This window comes from Stegastes partitus, unplaced genomic scaffold (genome assembly GCF_000690725.1).
Source record: "Stegastes partitus isolate 25-593 unplaced genomic scaffold, Stegastes_partitus-1.0.2 Scaffold1898, whole genome shotgun sequence".
Taxonomy (NCBI): Eukaryota; Metazoa; Chordata; class Actinopteri; family Pomacentridae; genus Stegastes; species Stegastes partitus.
In genome coordinates, this window is record NW_007579629.1 from 92867 (window position 1) to 114113 (window position 21247).

At 40.0% G+C, this 21247-nt stretch overlaps 3 protein-coding genes across 5 annotated transcripts in view; 2 read left to right on the forward strand and 1 right to left on the reverse strand.

Moving 5' to 3' along the window:
* The window catches only part of LOC103373058 (melanophilin-like), a 41750-nt gene extending 35113 nt beyond the window's left edge, over positions 1-6637 (forward strand). For all 3 annotated transcript variants that reach the window (XM_008302857.1, XM_008302858.1, XM_008302859.1), the window contains 6 exons: positions 768-1061; positions 3440-3589; positions 3823-3891; positions 4208-4256; positions 4817-4911; positions 6488-6637. In XM_008302857.1, coding sequence (XP_008301079.1) covers positions 768-1061; positions 3440-3589; positions 3823-3891; positions 4208-4256; positions 4817-4911; positions 6488-6514 — 684 coding nt within the window. In that variant the 3' untranslated portion in view covers positions 6515-6637. The remainder of the gene's footprint in view (positions 1-767; positions 1062-3439; positions 3590-3822; positions 3892-4207; positions 4257-4816; positions 4912-6487) is intronic.
* Positions 6638-12425: 5788 nt separating this feature from the next.
* Positions 12426-14859, forward strand: LOC103373059 (prolactin-releasing peptide-like). The gene is made up of 4 exons (XM_008302861.1): positions 12426-12467; positions 12536-12667; positions 13204-13305; positions 14350-14859. The coding sequence occupies exons 3-4, from the start codon at positions 13215-13217 to the stop codon at positions 14502-14504; spliced, it is 246 nt and encodes an 81-aa protein (XP_008301083.1). The 5' UTR covers positions 12426-12467; positions 12536-12667; positions 13204-13214; the 3' UTR covers positions 14505-14859.
* Positions 14860-19435: 4576 nt separating this feature from the next.
* Positions 19436-20897, reverse strand: LOC103373061 (ras-related protein Rab-5B-like; the record flags this gene model as incomplete). Its single annotated transcript, XM_008302863.1, has 4 exons — positions 19436-19889; positions 20308-20401; positions 20527-20652; positions 20746-20897. Coding segments are annotated over 4 exons (503 nt in total), but the record flags the coding sequence as incomplete, so codon positions are not given.
* Positions 20898-21247: the final 350 nt, after the last annotated feature.

Below are 21247 nucleotides of genomic sequence, written 5' to 3' on the forward strand. Positions count from 1 at the left end.
CTTTACTACTAATGAGATGTTTTATTTGCAGCCCATTGTTTTCTGGTGATGAAAATGAGCACATGTTACCTATTTCAATCCTCCTCTCATCAGCAGCGGTGTCTCATGTAGGTTTGGTGTCTGTTTTTAAGTGGGACCTGAACTCTTAAATCCACACCAGTATCATCATAGATTGAGCCAAGCCACAAAAAACAGCAAACCGTAAATGAACACAGAACTTAAGCTCGCCCACTAATTAGTGACTACCCAGCTTCAAATGAGAGCATTATTTATAAACTTTAGATTTTTCCTTTCTCTGGAGGCAACACACAGCTTAAATCAATTTCCATTATAACACATGCCCCGGCGGTTTTGTCAGCTCAAAGTCTGCACGCGATACGCCTGTGTTAATGTCCGTGTGATTAGTGTAGTAACTGGAGCGTTCTCATGTCTTCAGGCATTCATGTTCTGTAGGAGTCATGCCTGGATACAGTAGGTAACATTCACCAAACATACGGTGCAGTATGTTGTGATTATTTAGTCTGTGTTCTCGGCCACCAAAGCACATTATGATCTGTTTGCTTTTTGACTGTGGAGGAAAGCAGCAAAAATGCAATCAGCAGTCACCCACTGATGCTGCTTGCTTTAACTCAAACAGTACATTTGAAATCTCAAATCATTCCCCTCAAGTTGACGGGATTTAAGATCCAGACTATGAGCTTCCTCCTTTGCTGTCTTACATTTTTCTCAGACACATTTTATCTGCTCTGTTCCTTCACACCAACCAGGCTCCTCCAACTCCAAACAGCTCCTCTCCTCCTCCTCAGTGGGAAGAAGTGGATCTAGAAGAGCAGCAGCTTAGACGGAAGCTTCACGAGATGACGGACAACATCAGCGACCACAGTCTGTCCTCTGACGAGGACGAGTCCAGCAGGCCAGAGTCCTTCCAAGAGATTCCAGCGTGGAGGAGCCTACAGGGGGATCCCAAGCCCTCCAGACTCCCAACCAGACCCGCAGCCACAGCAAACCATGTGGCCTCCACCCCCGAGGAGGAGCAGCCTCAGCAGACCGACTCTCAGAAGGTAGAGATATTTGTGGCCGAATTAAATAAAAATAAATTCTGGGTTCACACACAAGCATTCACATTTGTTTACTGGCAGAAAGTTCGGCAGAGTTGTACAAGGCGAACATCTGGCTTGCTGCACGTTCTGTACGTACTAAAAACAGCGTGGCTCATGAAATTCCACACCACCTCTGCTGGAACCCGGTTCAAGAGCACACTGCAGTCGTAAATCAAGTCATTCAGCCTTAGCGTTTGTTTTTTCTTTGCAACCATCTCGCACACATTTCGAGAAATTACTTCCAAAAAGCTGCCATGCTACGTCGCCTGAGCTGTTTGCGCTGGCAGTTCCTTCCACTGTGGCTCTGGTGAGGCCACGATATTATGTCTTCAACATCACTTCACCTGTGATAGCACCAATACGAACTAAGGACCAAACACATGAAGCAGCTCTATGGCAGCCTAACTGTCATGTTGACAGGTCGCCTGAAGGGGTCAAAGGTGACACGTTATGGCCCTCTGATTACCTGATGGTCGTTGTTTTCAGTTTTGCTCGTTAAACTGTTTCTGCTCCATTGGCTATATAAACTCTAAGTGCTCACCGAAGGATATGTGGTTTGTAAAATAAGCAACTGTCTGCTGTTAAAGTGATAAATCAGAGCTGCTCCAGACCTCCTGGGGCCCTGAGTCATTTAAAACCTTTTGTTTTGCTTGACAGTCACACCTGACAGCCCACTGCAATCCTCCATCTGTCGGTATGAGAATAAATAATAAATAACAACACCTGTATTCATTTGATCAGCCCCAGATTTCCTTTTATACATTTTCAAATATAAAACACTCTTTACACCATGGCTCGGTTACTGATGGTTATTTTATAATCCATATTTGATCAATAGTTGATGTTAATTCGTTGTTCTCTTTCTCACATTTGTCCACAGTTACAGCTGAACCTTCCACTGAGAAACCAGATAATCATTGTGTTGTTTTGAAGTTATACGTGCCTAAATCAGTAATCTTTTTTTTATTTTTTTTTTTTATAAAATGTCATCAATAGTTCAACCTCATGCTCCCAAAGCTACAGCATTTTAAAGTAAAGCATTTTATTTATGTTACTCACTTAATTTATGAGCACTTTTTAAAATTTCAGCTCAGTCCGAGAGTCTTTACTTTTCATTTGGAGGCTCTTCTCTGCTTCTTCATCTCAGCTCTTGTCTATTCTTCTCGGTTTTTTGTGTGTCTGTTTCCACACACCGGTTTGCTCCAGTCTGAGTGGATTTGATCCGTCATGGAAACAGAAGCACACATTACTTGAGCTGACGGCAACTTGTTACATCTGTTTTTACGTGTTTTTCAACCCTAGCATGTGTCAGTGATCGTGTTATTTTTTGTTGTGTGAAACATGAAGCAGGGAGATGCTTGTTTGTTTTGGTCAGGGATGCTGGTGCTCTAGTGACATCCAGTGGTACTGCCTGTTGCACAAGAAAAACGTCATTCGTAACTGCTCCCTAAAATTATATATACCAGCATTTTTCTATTACTGTTAGGCAATTGCCACAGCCGTTGTTCAAAGAAACCAACACACTGGTATTTTTTTGTCCAAAATATGTGGCCATGTTTCTTCTCGTTTCATCTCAGTCAAAATAAGCTCAAAAAGATTTACCACAGGTATCCTAAACTGCTGTGAAGTTTATGCCTTATGAGTGTTTCATGCAATGGTAACATTTTCAATATGTTGAATGGAACTGAACTCTTTTTCTTCAGTTGATACTTACAGTGATTAACTTATTTTTTAGACCACCTGTCTAATTTGTTAAGCACTGTATTTATATGTAGACCATCCAGCATCATGGCGTGCTTTAATTTGCACTCAACTCTTTCCAACTGATTTCACCTTTTTATACCCAAATCTGAGCCACTAGGCTTCTCTGAGAAATTGATCAAGCATAACATTCAACCACTAAAACTAATTTTTCTGTTCAGGAATGCAAGTAAATAACTATAATCTGATATCTTAATCAAGGAACAATAATGTGCTTCACTATTTTTTTCAGTTTTTTTGTAAAACAGTACATTTGAAAACTCATGGATGCCAATAATAGTTATATTTTAGCATTAAAAATATCATTTCGGTTGAAGAGCTTCTACATACTGGGGTATTAACTGTTACAGAATCATAAAAAATAATGTTGGTAATTACCAATGCTGTTAATTTAGGACAGGTGCAGCATAAACCTTACACTCTAATAATTTTTTTAAGTACTGTACATACATTTCATTCTCACATAAATGACTTCAATTTACCTTTAATTCATAACTTCCTTTAAAATACTGCTTGGGTTTTTCTCAAGCAAATCTACTTTTTTGTTGTCCTGTTTTACTTTAACGTTTCTCTTCCAGACAAACCATTTATCAGAAAGTCCTGAGAGGCAGGAGCACCCCCTGGAGGACGGGTCAAGGGCAAGCTTCAGAGGTTCAACGGCCCTACTCAGCGAGCTGGAGGGCAAGATCGCTCAAGCGGCCGCCAACGTCCAGAACGCCCAGAGTGAGGTAGGGAAAACTAGAGCCTCAGGTGGTACATTAACCTAATTGGAATGGGGCGCTCTGATGGCTAAGTAATTGGGGAGTCTATGACCTGGGGGTCGATGCCCTGAGCAGCGAGTCTCTGGTTAGACTCCCTCCTGACCGGACTCATTTAGTGCATGTCATTCCACTATGCCTTTCCCTTAAGAATTTAAAAAAACGAAAAAACAATGTGAACCCTTTTGTCCTTCCTCTTTAAGGTCTCTTACATCGAGAACAGGATTGCTGCCCTGAACGCTGCTGGCATGCCCGTGGATAAAAGACGGAGGGTAATGACAAATTATTTCTGCTTTCATTTTAGTTAGAGTTTAAGAGCTGTTGGAAATTATTAAATAAAGCCCCTGTAAGCAGATTTAATCCCACTGCCTTCACTTAACGTCGCCCAGCGGTCTTGGATGTGGCGCTCGGTTCCCACCTTGTCCGATTCAAATCAACCAGTCACATCATTCGTACGTTCTTCAACAGGCCTGCATTTGATAAATTTGCAAAGGTGCCAAAACAGCTGCTGGGCCACATGTTTTCCCACATTCTGATATTTCTTTCTTTTTTCTGTCTTTCTTTGTCTCCTGCTTTGGTGTCTTACAGTCTGCAATCCCAATCCAAGCCAGAAGACTTTCTCACAACTTTCCCACAAGTAAGAACTGACACTGCTGCCCTTGAGCACGATCCCCCGGGGGTCTCTCGAGTGACTCAAAACATCTTAACCTTGTTAAACTCAAAGAACATGATGATCTGCTTTTGTGAACCAGCGAACAGTGCGTCCTGTTGCATAATGGCTTTAATTTCCCAGATTGATAGCACATACTCAGATCGTCTACATGGAGAATTACCACAGCTGTGAATGTTTTTGACAGAATAGTTATTATTTTGAAATTTTTGTGGGTATTCTGTTGTTTTTTCTCAGCTAATGAGAAGTTCTTTTGGGGACAATCTGGAGCCAACTGCTACTGTAAATTAGACTCCTGACCAGCAGGTATTAGGAAAGCGTAGAGTGTTTCTAGATTGACTTTCCCATTAATTGTTGCGTAATAGGCCCACAAGTGTAATTTATTAAAAAACCAAATTTGCTTCCAGTTTTTAGATCTTTACCATAATTTGAGAGACGACAGTAATCTGACATCCTAACTGTGCTTTCAGTAACTAGAGCAATACAGTAGAATATGTTTGTACAATGCAGTTGCTGTATGTTTTCAGACCAGGTCGACAGGTTTGTGAGGAACTCCCTCTACAGGGGCTCCCTGACACAGAGGAATCCAGTGGCAAAGCCAAAGACCAGGGCTACCAGTGCGGTATGACCCCACTCCACGGTGCTGGGTGCAGTGAAGAGTTCACTTCCACAGTTACAGAGCTGCTATTTGGACAAGAGCAACACATGCTTTGACAAAAAAAAAAATAATAATAATAATTCACGTGTAGGTTGGCTAACTTGCCTTAATACTGAATGTTAACCTTTAGGGATATTTACATTTTGGAAAATAATCATTCACTCTCTTGCCTTCAGCTATATGAGAAGACTGATTCCACTCCTGTATGTGTTTGTTCCAGCAAGTTGAGAGCTAGAGTTGGGATGCTAAAGCTTGATTTAGACTTCTGTGCTTGTCCCAGAGATTTTGCTGCATACTACAGATGTGCACGTCTTTCAAAATGTCAAAACAAGTTGCAGAGATAACACTGAGGACGCTAAAGAAGGCGGTCGGTAGATGCTTCCTCTTCACTTACACACATCCATAAAAGCAGTTGTACTACAAAATCACCACCATAATTGCTTCTTATGGATGTAGTCGTCTCATGATGACATAATGTTAGCTGAGTGTGATTCTAGTTCTAGTCGCTTACTGTCACTCACTATCACAAAATGAGAATGTAAAACAAAATCTAATTCTACACTGAGGTACCTGCAGCACCTCTAGAGGAAGTCCTGCTGCTCCCACCCAATAGATAGCAACCTATTGCAACCTCAATTCTAAAATGTTAACTGATTAGCTTTAGTTAGAGATTTTGTTACAGAGCCAGATCAGCTAAACCAGAATGGAGCTTACAATTTCAACTGCAGACCTGAGAGTGGTGTCAGTCTCCTCATCTAACTTTCAGCAAGCGAGTGAAACTATGTCGTTCCCAAGATGTCAATAACTCTTCTTTATTTTAAGATGAAATGAACTCTTCATGTAGCCTTCTGATCACACTGGGCTTTGACTTCTTTTGCTGACGAATCTCCTGGTGCTCTGTTTTCCAAATTGGCTTTGTGGTGGGTTGAAAAAGCTGCATTTCCTTTTAGATTTTCCGCCTGTTTAGGTCAAATATGCAGATCCTACGCTAACATACGGCTGAAAAGAGACATCAATACAACGCATTACCTCAGCTGGGAATCTGCATCGTTAACAGAGAATCGTCAGGAAAAGAACTGGTTTACAGCTGATTCAAATTCTAATCCTCTTCAGTGAGGTCATTCCTCAGGTGTTGTCTTCAACACAACCTGTGATCCAGTTTCCAAGTCATAGCAACAGCATACTGTTCTATGACAGCTTTCTTTTGATTATCACTTTCTGCTAGTGCTTACCGTCTAATGAACCTTTTAGAAACACGTTGAAGTGTGTTGATTTTCTCTTTCATGTGCCACAAACATGGTGTCAAGTTGCTTTTCTTCAGCCTGAGTAACCGCTCACATCCCTCACATCTCACATGACGACTCGTGTGTTATTTTCGGGTTGATAGGTTATTCTCGTCCTGTTCCTGATTTTTTTTGTCTCACTCGCTATGAAACAATGATTCAATTTACCAAATCAAAGCATGAAATGTTTGATTATCTTCATTAATAATTGAACAGCCAATCATTTTCTGTCTCTGTTTGTCTCCCTCTTCTTGCAGAAACCAGTCATGACACAAGGCTCATGAGGAGGAGGCTGAGTCTTATGTGACTCATCAGTTTTTCTTGTGGCCACTTTTGTTGTTTCATGCAGTTTGTAACACACTGGAACCTACAGTCGTCCTCAAATGTATTCATACCCTTCCATTAAAGAAAAAGCAAAATTCACAATAGTCACTCAAATAACTAGAAACTGAAAAAAGTAATAATAAATAAAAATTTGCTAAATTAGAGTTTAGTGAAATAAGACATTGCTTTTGAATTGTGGTTGAAAAGAATAATGTAAATGATGATGAGCACTGAAATCAAAACACCTGTCAACAGGAGCAGAAGTCTGATTGAGAGTTACAGAAAACACTTGATTGGCTCAAAGAGCTGTGCAACAAAATATTAGTTTACGGGTCCCATCATGCTTGTTTGCTCGGTTTTTTTTGTTGTTGTTGTTGTTGTTTTTTTTATATTTCTGTTGAACCACAAACCAAAAGCAAGGTCATGATTTTCATTGAATTTTTATTTATTATTACTTTTGTCAGTTGTTTTTTTCCTTCTTTAATGGGAGGGTATGAATACATTTGAGGACGACTGTAACATGAGTGTATTTAAGTCTTCTTGAAGAGTTTCTTGTTTCTGCTGGGGCGGGACTGCTTACCGTTATATTTAAAACTTGTTTTTATGATGTTGCTGTTATTTTAACTGGGATGGATCCCAGTTTTCTCCATAATATATGCTGGAGTTACTACTTCCACATGATATACACTAACTCCATTGGACATGCTTCTTAGGGTGAGCTTATTTGCATACATTACCCAGCAAGTTAATGCATTTACTTTAATGTGCAGTTCTCATTGTGTTGATCTAAAATCAATAACTGTGTAAGTCAGTGTTCGCATAGAAAAAAAAAAACAAAGTGAAAACTTGGGTGCACCCGTATTCAGTGTCACTTAAATGTCTTATTATTCAACATCAGTAACTGCTAAGTTGAACAGCAGGTTATTTTCTCTTGTGAACAATCACAAACAAATAAAGACTGTATGTAATTCTAGGCTCCAACATAGGAACTCAATGCAACAAAGGTGAATACAAGTTTTTCAAAAAAAACCTGCAACCACTGGAACTAAACTCACCTTCAATCTCTCAGTAGATTAATTGTATGAATATGGTTCTTAAAAAAAAATGACATTTCAACACCAGTTCTCAGTTTTGGCTTCACATGGAAAAGAATTCCCAGAATTAATTGACTGTCAGACTTCATAAAGATGAAAAAGGACACTGGGAGATCAGTGGCCAACAAAAAAAATAAAAAAATAAATGGAAACACAGTTTTAGAAGTAGTCAGAAGGTATAGAACAAGCCATAGTCCCACTAGTCAGAGCTGCAGTAGTTGAACTCCTTAAAGAACATGAGAGGCAGTGCATTGTCTGGACAGTCTAGCTCTGGACACTGAGGTGACCAGTGAAAGTTAGTTTCTGTTGAGAGGGACAATGCATACCATCAGCCTTTAAGGATGGCATTCAAAAAAAAAAAAACCTTTCTTGCTTTTTCGCACAGAAAAGCAAGATTAGACTTTGCTGGGGAAAAAAACAACATGAAAACTTGATGAATATTGGGAGCATCGTTTTTGGTCAAATCAGATCAAAAAGACGGCTACGTTGGGGCACCGCTATAGCTCACCTGGTTGAGCTGGTGTCCCATGTGCAGGGCTACAGTCCCGATGTGGAGGTCATGAGTTCAAATCCCACTCATGGCCCTTTCCCACACGTCCTCCCCCCTCCATTCTTCTTCCTCACTTTCCTGTCTCTCTTTCACTGCACCACCCACAAAAGCTAAAAAAAAAAATAAAATAAAAAATACGGTGCCTTGTGTTTGGCATAAACCTGACCAGGGCAACCACAGTGAATGCAAAGTCCTGACAGTGAAACACAGAAGCAGAATGCAAAAGCAGTTGGGGAGATGACATTTAAAAGTCATGCCATGCATCTATGATATACCCAAATCCTGTCTGCCAAGATGGTTCCCAGTCTGCAGAAGCTTGGCAGAAGAGGAATATTCCAGCGTGATAACCATCTAAAGCACAGTGTCAATATCATACGAGAGTTTCTAACGAACGAAAAATGCAACGCTATGACCTGGACAAGTTCATGGCTTGGAGCAGATAAAACTTGAGGTACAGCAACACAACCCCTTCAGAAAGAACAACTTAAAATAAAGTCTCAAAAGAACAGCAGAACATCTCTGCAGAAACTTGTGCACCACTGGTGTACTGGATGAGGAAGAAGATTGAATCCATCATCCAAAACAAAGGGTCATAGAAACAGCAAATCTAAACTGATAGCTTTTAAATTATACACAAGAGTAAATACGTCGCTTTTAAACATAGAAATAATGTGATTATCATAAAGTGATTCACTTTTGAATAATCTGGCATTCAAGTGATATTGCAGAGGGTGTGCTCACTTCTCTTCTCTACTTCACGAAGGTTTTAAATTCAGCAGTTTCAGCCAGTCCAGTGCAACAACAGTTAAATCTATTTGCTGTACAGTTTGTGATGTTCTGTTGATATCTTCACTAACAATGAACTCTGGCGATAAACTGATTGTAAAATTGGACTGATTTTGTGGTGAAACTGTGGTGAGCTTGATTAAAATACAACATCTGAGATATTTATATTACATTTGTAAATTAGCAGATAAAATACATACAGACATACATGAATGCATCGGCGTGAACATCTTGTCATTCCTCCATAATCAGTAGCTTCATGTTTACGTCTTGCTTGCAAGCATCAGCTGAAACTGAAAAGTGCAACTTAATATGCAACTAAGATTTGTATTAAATTGACGTACCACATGTGTGTTTGTGTTTGTTTATTTTAGGTTTTAACACGTTGAAAACTGTCCGGTTCATATCAGGTGCAAGTAAATTTGCCAAATGCTCATTTGTCAAAAGAAAAGAATACAAGCACTGCGGTGAAAAGACATTAAATTCTCCAAATGTTGAAGCGTTGCTATTTTTTTATCTAATGAGCACGAGAAACAAGTTGTGCAAAAGTTGAACAGTGAGTGAGTTAGTGTCTCCTCCGCGGCAGATGTCTCAGCCTGTGCACAGTTTTTGTTGGAAGCATCTCTGTTCATTTGGATATTTTTTTTCAACCTCCCTTCCTTGCAGATCAGTTCTGAGATATTTTATGAGTCTTGCACACACCACATGTTTAAAATCCCCTCGCAGATTTCCAAATTTCCAAAAGCTTCAGCTTGTTTTCTTAAAGTAGTTCATAGTTCAAGTCTGCTGTGGATCACTGTCTGCAGTAGAAAACACTTTCTTGACTCTTGGACATTTGCATCCACAAGTTTATGATTTTTTTAGTGGAATTCTTCCCTTAATCCGTGTTATGTTTCCTGTGGCATCGGCTCCCCACAACCTCAAAGCAGAATATTTCCATCTCAGTGCTGGAACTAATGACTGTGTTCTTTTTCATCTGTCAAATATATTTCACATTGAGTCAATTAGTTGTTGGTCCATAAAATGCAAGAAAATGGTGAATGATGTCCATCGATGTTTCTCAAAGCCCAAGATGATGTCTGCAAATGTCTTGTTTTGAGGAGGAAGGACTCTAGAGAAGGTTCACATTTCAGAAGATGGATTCAGATCATTTAAAAACGACTTAAACCAATTAATTGAAAAAAATTGGTTAGCTAAACAGCTGATCAATAATCTGATGCAACTCAACTGTCAACGTGTTCCATTCAGCAATGTAATTCTTCCTTTTTTCTCCAAACACACCAGTTTGAACATCATAATAATCAGCATAGAACTCTCCTGAACTGCTTTACCATTTTTCAAAGACAATTAAGTCCAAACAAGTGACTGAAATTCAGAGGCACTGCAAGTTTTTTTTGTGTTTCTGAAATAAAAACAACATCTTAAGAAAAAAAAAAAATTGCTGCAGAGGTTGCAATTCTTTTCATTCCAAAAGTCAACAAGACGGCGAATTTAAATCGTCCAAACCAGGCATTCAACTGCACTTTGTTATCGTAGATGACAAAGAATCCAAGTGGCTTTAAATATGCACCGATGAATTAAATGCACACACATTTAAGTTGACATATTAAACGTTCACATGGGAAAAACAAGACGCTTTTTAATCACAGACACAAAGGGCCAGATTGTTATTGAATTAGTCGTCCATCTGTGGAGCTGTTTTCCGTTTTATCTTATTTCCAATTATACAGTTTTCAGATCACGTTGCACCCACTACACACAGGAATTAACCACCCGAGTGGCAACACATCAGCAATTCAGCCGGCTTTTATAAATCACTTCTCAGATTGTTTCAAGTCGCTATTAAATCGTTCATTTAATCCCATTAATGTATTTTCCCATATTAGGCTCATTTTGTTATGTACAAGCCGAGCTGTTGTTTTCACATTTTTTCCTGTTCGAGGGGAATGACGTCGTTTATAAATGCGACATCAAACGGCAGCTTCTGTAGCAAATCTGCATCGTCTCACCATAACCTCAACAAATCATGCTTTTGTTGTTGATTGAGCAGCAGCTGCTTCCTATTACGTTCATACTGCACTCGCCTGTTATGGCAACAGAGCAATGTTTTGGTTGCTTTATTTCACAGGAAGGATTTCATTTGTGGGCGACGGAAAGATGCTTCCAAGGTCTGATGTTTAAGATGTTAGGAGATGAGGTATGTCAAGAAGAATACGTCACAATATTCAGAAATCAGACTAAACTTTTCCTGTTTTAGGTCAGTTAGGATTACCAAAATTATTTCTATTTGCTAAATGCCAGAATAATGAGAGCTGTTTTTATTACTTTTTCAAAGTCAGAAGTTTATATACACTAAGATGCCTTCAAGCTATTTGGGAAAAGTCCAGATGATGATGTCATGGGTTTGCAAGCTTTTGATAGGTTAATTGGATAGTTAATTGGAGGCACACCTGTGGATGTATTGTAAGGCACACCTCAAACACACTGCTTCCTTGTGTGGTAACATGGAAAATCTAAAGAAATCAGCCAAGATATCAAGAAGAGAACAGTGGACCTCCACCGGTCTCCTTCATCCTTGGGTTCAATTTCCAGATGCCTGAAGGTTCCACATTCATCTGTTCAAACATTTATACGCAAGCCTAAACACCATGTGAATGCCCAGCCATCATAGTGCTCAGGAAGGAGGCGAGTTCTGTGTCCCAGAGATGAAGCATTTTGGTGTGAAATGTGCGCATCAACCCCAGAACAAAAGCTAAAGACCTTGTGAAGATGCTGCTGAAGCTGGTAAGAGAGTCATTATCCACAGAAAACCAGTCCTGGACCGACATGGACTGAAAGGCTGCTCAGAGAGGAAGACACCAAGAGCAACATAAAAAAAAGCCAGATTACAGTTTGTAAATACACACAGGGACAAAGACCTTCATTTGTGGAGACATGTCCTGTGGTCTGATGGAACTAAAACTGAACTGTTTGGCCTTAATGACCATCGTTACATTTGGAGGTAAAAGGGGGAAGCTTGAAGCCTGAGAACACCATCCCAACTGTGGAGCACGGGGGTGGTAGCATCATGTTGTGGGGGTGTTCTGCTGCAGGAAGGACTGGTGCACTTCACAAAGTAGATGGTACCAAGAGTCATCATAAGTTTGGTAAATGAGGTGTGGAATCAACCCAGCAGTGGCAACTCTTAATATTGCAATTAGGATACTGATAGTTATCTTTGCTGTTGGATGGAACTGATCCCCAAATACAGAATAGCGCTCTGGTTCACCGTTTATACCTACTTGAAGTTTGACAGTGCTGCATTTCCACATCTCGTCAGCACAGGTCTTGTGTACATACGTTGTACATATTCCTGCTGAGAGGTGGGTGACATCAGCATGTCAACACATTGCTGCCCCTCCTGCCAGGATATAAAGAGAACAAAAAGCTGAAATCGACACCCGCAGACCAGAACCTCAGGAGTGCAGCCTCCTCATATCACAGGTGAGGCACCACCTTGTTTGATCTTTCGTTCTCATCACAGTTCATAATTGCTTTCATCCCATTTCTAGGGTTTACGCCGTGGCATCATTTCACCTCGTGGAAGACTGAGGTGAGGTTCCTGCACCTGTTCGGCTGCTTTGACTTTGACTGGGTGACAGCGAGAAGTTTGGTTCTGCAGCTCCACCTTCCCTCCGGCTACGGTAAGTCTCCATATCTGCTCAGTATCCCAGTGATGCTTCTCAGTGAGTTCGCAAAACCAGACAGAATATTGTTTGGATCAGAAGTAATGCAACCATGTAATGAAGACAGGAGCAGAGCCAGAAGCTCAGTTTAAACAGTCTGAGGAGAAATAAACTCATTCTGAGAGCGGAGGCATCACGAAATGTTGTTTTTTAAAAGAGAGATCCAAAATGATGATTACATCGTGTGCTTTCTGCTCTGACCCTGATCCTCGTTCTGTCTCCCAACCAACACATTCTCTGGCGTTCGTTTTGAGGCCAATGTGGTGTAAATTACGCTTTATTGGAATGACTCTAAAGTCTGCTGTGGAAATTTGATTAAAATCTCCTTCATCTGCAGCAGTGGAGACCAATCTGAGAATGGCTTTGACTGCGTCTGTCACCTCTGGTGCTTCTCTGTATCGGTTGCAAATTGGCAAAAAAAAAAAAAAAAACATCCAGCGTGACATTATGCTGCGTTTAAATGTGGTTGATTTTACGTTGTCTTTGCGCTCCAGGTCAAGCTGCAATGAGGTTGTGTGCGGGACTCTGCGCTGTCCTGCTGTTGCTGAGTCAAGCTCTGAGCGGGTCTCAAGCAGCTGGTTCAATGATTATCAAAAGTAAGAGCTCCCCGAAATCATCGATTATGTGGGCACGGGAAAAATCCAGAAAATAAGAAATGCAGCATGACATAATCTGTCGCACATCAGTGCCCACTTCAATGTTTGTAATCAAGATATAAAACACTCTAATATTGTTGGAGGCAGTTGTAAGGACATATGTACGGTATTTATTACAGCTTTTTCTTTCAGCTGTTTATTGGATTGTATTATCTTTTTATTCAGTAGCCTCCACTGACAGATACTTAATAAACACGTATGTATGCTTACAAAATATAGTATTATGAGCTCTTATAAATCATTTATTGAATGTTAATTTACTGCTTATAACTGCTAAATAACCATAAATACAGAATGTAGTTAAGAAACTGGGAAATAATCCAAATGTTGTTTTTTTTTATATATAACTCATCTTATCAACCATTTTAAAAACTGGATCTGTTCTGTTTTGTTCCTCATAGACAGATGAAGACCTGATGATATATATATATATAGTTACAACCTGAACAGGTCATTTAAATACAGATAGACTTTGGGAAAAGAAAATTTTCAAACAAAACCTGATCGACAATTAACTCTACCACCGTTTGTTGTTTAAGCAAAATTAAATCATATTCTGTAGATTTTCACATTATTATGATTTAATTTTTATTGTTTTACAATTTTGAACATTTTGTGCCTCCATACATCAAACTTTTTCCTTTTTTATTTTTAAAAAATTAATATAAAATTTGTAAAATACGTTTGCAGAAGAAGCTGAAATGCCAGATATCACAAACCCTGAAATTTAAAGCAAAACTATCTGCATGCCTTGATACCATTAGGCAGAAGTGATGCAAGACTTTTTTTTTTCTTTCTTTTCAATAACCCTTTTCTGAATAAGCCAACCCAGCTACTTGTTTAAAGTTCCCTGTCACTATGAGGCAACATTTAACATTTTCTAAGGGCGAGGTGATTATTTTAAACTGTCAGACTTGGTGGGTTTTGATATTTTAATCAATTTGTCTTCGCTTTATGTGTTTCTTTTTCATCCACGTTGCTCAGATCCAGACATCGATGCCTCCTGGTACACAGGCAGAGGGATCAGACCGGTTGGGAGATTTGGCCGAAAAGTCCACAGGAGAAATGAGCGTCTGGGTTTCATCACAGCCGGAGTTTATAGACCGAAAACTGGCAGCAACGTCTGGATCACACAGTGAAAAATGCTTGTGGATGATTAAATATCTACTGTGTTTTCATTTTTCAGTGTTCAGTGTGGGGTTAGAGATTTGGACGCAGATTTAGGAGTCGTCAAACATTGCGTGAGTTATTTTCTGTACGTTGTTTTTTTTTTTTTTTTATAAATGATTTGTGTTTTATTTATAAGATCTTAGTGAGGGATTATGGGAGTTTTTCAGCTTTCAGGCAGGGAGGTAATAAAAGTATTTTAACGATATGTGGCAATCAAAATGTGAAAGTCCGTGAAAATCCGTCCACTTGTACTTCAGAGAGTCCTGGAAAGGGCTTCGTATGGGAATAAACTACATGAATGAACAGCGTGAAATAATAAAGTTAGAATTCAGTGTCGCGTACTGCTTTGTTTTATTGTGTTTGTTGGAGATGTGAACAAGTTTCCTGCGCTGCATTCAGTATTTTAGAATATTGTATATACTAACTATGCAGATAGTACTCAGCATTCCTACCAACACCTTGATTGTTTGCATTCCTGACGTAAGTCCGTGACTAACTTCTTACATTTAAATAAAGATAAAAACTGAATCCATAGTTACGGGAGCCAAACCTGACAGAGGAAACCTGTCTCACTACCTAAAATGATGAACACTAAACTCCCATAAACAGTGCCGTTATCGTTGACTCTGATCTTAATTTTGATTTCCCCATTAGAAACACGACTAACACATTCTTGTATCGTTTAACAGACATCACCACACTGACAGACATGATGTTATATTCAGCTGTTTGTCTGGTGTGTCTAAGAAAGCTACTGATCAATCATACAGAATGCAGCAGCTTGTGTTCTAATGAAAACCAGCCCGCATTCCTCCAATATCAGAAGTCCCATATTGTGCCTCTTTTCAACCAGTTAAGTATAGGATGTCCCCAAAATATGTCTTTGAATTTTTCAGCTCAAAGTGCAGACATGATTAATTTTATCATGACTATATAACCCCTGTTTTGTTTTGTTGTTCCGCGTCTTTAAATTCTGCTGAGTTGCTGCCATCTCCGCTCCCTTCAGGAAAAAGACTCTCTCTGCGTCTGTAAATGACAGAGCGTAGCAAAACAGCTGACGTACATGTAAATGAGAGAGGGAAACCTGTTGTCTAACTTGCTTTCTCTGAGCAATCACTTTACATCAAAATATTGGAGACTTTGTTTTTAATTTTTTTGACATGCGGCTAGAAAATCAGCAGTTTAGAAATGGCTCTGGAGTTAGCATGTAGTATTACTGGGCTGATTTTCAGTCACTGTCTCGTCTCGCTGTGTTGTCTGACTATATATATATATATATATGTTATATTATAAGGAGAACAGCTTTATTAGGAATTTGACTGTAATGAAATGTAGAATATGTGAGCACAGAGCAGAGCAGCAGGGAGGCAAAAATATGTTAACAGCAGCTGAAGTTGAGGCACAACAGGCAACATGAAAACATATTAACCCACACTTTCCTTGTTTATCGGTTTTTAAATTGATCCTAAAATGAGAATAATACTACCACCGCCATGCTTGACGCTAGGTTTGGTGTTCTTGAGGTCAAAGGTCAAGCCTTAAGGTGCTGCTGCCTCCACAACCTGATATTAGACAAGCGGAAGAAGATGATGGATGGATGGATGGATGGATGGATGGATGGATAGATGATCTTAAATTGAGAATAATACTACCGCCACCATGTTTGATGGTAGGTTTGGTGTTCTTGAGGTCAAAGGTCAAGCCTTAAGGGGCCACTCATAGAGAAAGGACTTCTTGCATAGCAGCATCCTATGGCAATGTTGTTGTTTTTTTTAAATAGATCTTAAACTGAGAATAACACTCCCACCACCATGCTTGACGGTACATTTGGTGTTCTTGAGGTCAAACGCTGAGAAAGAACTTCTTGCACAGCAGCATCCTATGGCGATGTCAGACACACCTGACTGCAGATACTGACACCTGTCTTCCAGCAGCTTCTATTTCATTGCAGACCTACTTTTGGATGATTCCTCGTTGACTCTTGAATACTATGAGCAACTGTCTCTTAGCAGCAGGTAACAACTTGCATTTTGGGGATCTGTAGTTGCTTTGAAATGACTCCAAGTGACTTTCCTGACGTGTTCAAGTTGCTGTTTCAGCTCTTTAGAATTTACAATTGCAGCATTTGTGGTTGAGTCCAATGAGTGGATCAAATGAGCCCTATTTAAATTGATTCAGACAAGTCAGCAGCTGTAGTCAATCATCATTAGAAACTCAAGTCTTTACAAGCGTATGTGAACTCTGGCCTGTAGATCCTCTGGCTCAAACCTTCTACAAGCTTTACCTTTAACACCTTTGGTACAGTAACTATTGAAGCAATTCCTTCTAGCTGCACGATGGTTTACATAATCAGAATTAAGCATTAGTCAGCTTTTTGCCATCTTTCAGATAATTCAGACTCCAGTTATTCAATTGTTTATCTTGACTTTATCAATATTTAGGGATGAAGAGTTCAAAATGGAGAAAAGATCATGAGATCACTTAATTGGTTTCTAAAACATCTGCAAAATCTGAAAAAAAAAATCTGCAACAAAAAGATTTACGCGCTCATAATGACAACCAAATCATCCCTCTTTTATTGTTACTGCATTTCATCAGCTCAGTGTGAGGTGTTCCTTTGTTTCTGCGACGATTCCAAATCAAAGAGGGGCCAGCATCCCCTCTGGCTCAGAGGACGATTGGTTTCAATCAGCATAATAAAGCCTCATTTCAGCGATGATTTATCATCGCAGCAATGTTTTAAATCACCGAGCATCAAGAAGTCCACACATCCTGCAGAGAAAGTTGCTTTGTATGGAGAAAACATGGGAGAACATTGCGCAAAGAGCCTGCAGGGGAGAAAGGTTGCGTTGCGCCGTATGGGGGCTACAGCTGTCCAAACGCAAACAGAAGTTTTTCATCCGCTGCCACAATAATCTTTTAAATTTTTATTGTATTATTTATGATGTTCGTTGTCTTGCAAAGTTTATGCCAATGCACAGTGTTAGCCAATCATTATGCCAGGAAAGAAAAATGATCTCTACTCCTAAGAAGACGTTAAAAAAAAAAACACATGCGACAGCTCTGACTTTTGGACCTACCGTACCCAAGAGTCTTTGTGTTAACGCAACGTTATGCAACTTTTTAAACTCAGAATAATAGCTTCAAAATCATGCACATGGTTGCCTGACTTAACATATCGACTCTGTTCTGCACAGTCAGCTCAGGTGATTGGGTGTAATCTCCTGCAAGAAGTGTGCAACATTTTACAGCACCATGTCACCCTCCACCAGTGATGGAGCTTGAGCTAGCTATGGTCCAGCTTAAGGTCAGACATTACCTTCATGCTAATTGCCACTGTAAAATTTAAAGAAGAAGAAGAAGGTTTCAGTACATGGCAGAGGCAATACTCAGAAGTAAAATCGAGAAAAACAAGAAAAAGAGGGAATGACTGAAAGGCTGCAAGACAGAAGCTGACTTGCTGGTTCTTGATCATAAGTCAAGTAAGCCCAGTTTGACAGAGCAGTGGTCGCCAGCCAGACATCTGAATGGAAGGACTCGGCATCTGCTTTATTCAGCTGATGGATGTAGAGTTTGTCTTTGCAGTTTCACGCAGCTTTCCTCTCCTCTTCCACTATCTGTTACTGTTACAGGAAGCAACAACAACACTCTGAATGAGCCACATTAATGACAATACTCACAACCCTGCATGCACATGTTCACGTGCAGCCCCAAAATTTGCGACCGTGCCAACAGTCCACGCTGGAAGCACACGGACTGTCAGGAAAACAAATGGTGGAACACACCAATACTTCATCATCCCCACCCATGTAATTCATCAGATTTTTGACATTTGCTTTGATTTGCTGCTTCGTTCTTTCCACCAATGGTGCTCAGATATAGTTAGAAGTTCTAAATTTGCTAGAAATCCTGTGCTCAGCTCACCTCATGAATAATAACTGACACAGTCCAATGTGTTGCTGTATCCTGTAAGTAAGAGCCTGTGTGCAGTAAGTCACAGCCAGCCTTCCAGAGACATCCACGGGAGCCTTGTGTGTTTTTCTACATTTGATATGTGGGGTAATGCAACCATCCTCTCAGCACACCAACTCATAAATATTGTAATATAAATAGAACATCTGGTATCCGCTCTAAAAGTCGGTCTGTGTACAGTGATGTGGAAACCTTGACTTGGCCTTTAGGTAGCTGGAATCTAACTTAGCCAAAGGAAGAGCACTTCTGTCCAAAAAAACATTTTAATCCACAAAAGAAACTGAAAAACAACTCTAAAGTTCACAAATGAGTATATAGCGTTTTGTCTGTTTAATGTGGTCACAATTAAAAATGTAATAACAAGGCAAGAACATATTAATCATGTCCCTGTTGCTTCAAGGTTTGTCCATCAGGCTTCAAAGCAGCCTGATAATCAAACCGAATTCAGCTTTCATTTTGCCTAATTAAATCTGTTTGAATTATTGACACAATCAGAGACATGTGGACTTGATATTAATCTTCTCATGTCAGTTTTGAGTTGAACCAAAGAGTTTATCTCACCGGTCAGTGAAGCCAAGACTAAAACCAAGAGGGACACCAAGTGAACACAGTCAGTATTTGATACTTCTGGAGTTATTTCTTTTACTGTTTGTGTGTCTGTGACTCACATGAAATCTTTTCCAACTGCATAATAGAAAAATTTGTAATTCCATAAAATCATGTAGAAATTAAATCTAAAACCCGGCCCTTTATATCAATGGATTTATAATCTTCACAAAGGTCTCTAGAAACTTGGAGAACAACTGAACTCTGCAAGGGGGGATCTCCGTCTGAGTTTAATTGCACGCAAATATCAGGCAGGCAGGGGACACACAGTGGAGGTTGTTGGTGTCGGTTCAACACTTGGCAGGGGTTTGCTGCCTGCTGGAAGCTGATCCCAAACCCACTGAGGAAAATCAGTACAAACAGTTGGAGACCATAAACAAATAAAAATGGATAAAGCTCTGTTGAGTAGAGCTATAACAATAATAATAAAAACAATTGTTGTGAATGTGACAGTGAAATAAACCAAACTAAACATGCATTCCTTGGTTAATCTAATGCATATCCGGATACATGCTATGGTGTGCAATAGTTTAGAGGCAGAACCACAAATTCAGAATCTACAAGCTTTTGCACTGATTTTTTTAGCTTTATGCTGATTATGGCAAACAGAGAGAAACAAAAGCAGGCAGCCAATGGTCACACAGATCAGGGCCCGACTTTGCAGCAGTATCCAAAAGGATTGAATCGGCCTGGATGACGCAGGTCCACGAGCGTTGGCTCCTGCCACTCCGACAGACCTCCCTGCTGCTCTCCGATGCACTCGTTCACTCTGTGGGCTGAACCAGAGCTCCGTTACCAAAAGACATCACCCTCGCAGCTGTATTACACAAGAGCATGCAGGCATTTTGAAGGCCAGCAGTTTGGGGCCGTAAAAAAGAAAACTGGCACGTCAGACCTAGATTTAGACAGGATTTTATAGTTTTCAAATTGCCAGTTAGGTTGTTTACATGAAGGGTGATGAAGTGGATCTTGTTGCTTCTGCTGGTGTCTACTGCTCTCTAGTGGCACATGAATTGCAGTTCTTTGAACCTTTGATCCCTGTCAGGCAGATACTCTTTTCGAAGCCCTCCTTAATAAGATTAGAACCCTAAAAGTCTATATTTTAAAGGGTTATTTTAGTGGAACTTGCTGCGACAGGCTTCCAGAAAATTGAACTCCCATATTAAAGCCCCAGTGTATTTCTTTGTAACTTACCTATAGCTAGCAGCAGCTCACTGACTTGATCTCCTGACAGAGCTGAGGTTTCCATAAAGAACAAGCCTCTTTCATTGGCCAGACTCTGTCCCTCCTGTAGTATAAAAAAAAGAAACCAGAGCTGCTTGTCACTGGTAAGGACCTGCTGTAAATGTGATTGTGTATATTAGGTAGTGATTCATTAGAACTTGTTAATGTTCTTTTTGGTGTCTATATTACCCTTGTTGACACTTGCCGATCCGTATCGAGATCTGCCTTGTTGCCCACCAGCCATATGACAGTAGATCCTGCAATGTATTGTTTCTCGAGCTCCTTGAGCCACACTTGAGCTCTGACAAACGTTTCCTACGGTGACACAAGCACAGAACAACACATGATGGCATGCGCTAGCCAAGATGGGATAAGATAAGTAATTTCCACCATCAGGTTCCTTTTTACCCTTTTGCTGATGTCGTAGACCAAAAGTACAGCGTGGGCTCCTCTGTAGTACAGTGGGGTGATGCTGTGGTACTTCTCCTGCCCTGCAGTGTCCCAGATTTCAAATCGAAAAGTGACGTCGCTCAGATGCACCATCCGGGTAAAGTAGGCACCTGGAGGAGCCAAAACCAGTTAGCTTGTACTCCAATAGGCCTAAAGAGCGGGTGGATCATATTTAAGTAGCACTGGACCAGGACGTGTGTGTTTCAAATTGAAAGTAGTAGTAAAAGCCAGTTACACATCAAAACAAAGTCAAACTATGATGACATGAAATTCTGTAAAGTAAGTATTTAGATAATACTGGATCAATAAATTGAATAAAGCATGACTAATAAATAGTACTCAGAGGAGCAAGATGTTGGCAGATACATTCAGCATAGTGAAACATCTTTCTGCAGTTAATGTGCAAAGTAGAGTAAAAACTGTAGAATATCTAGAGGTTGCAAGAATGTAAACAGTAAAA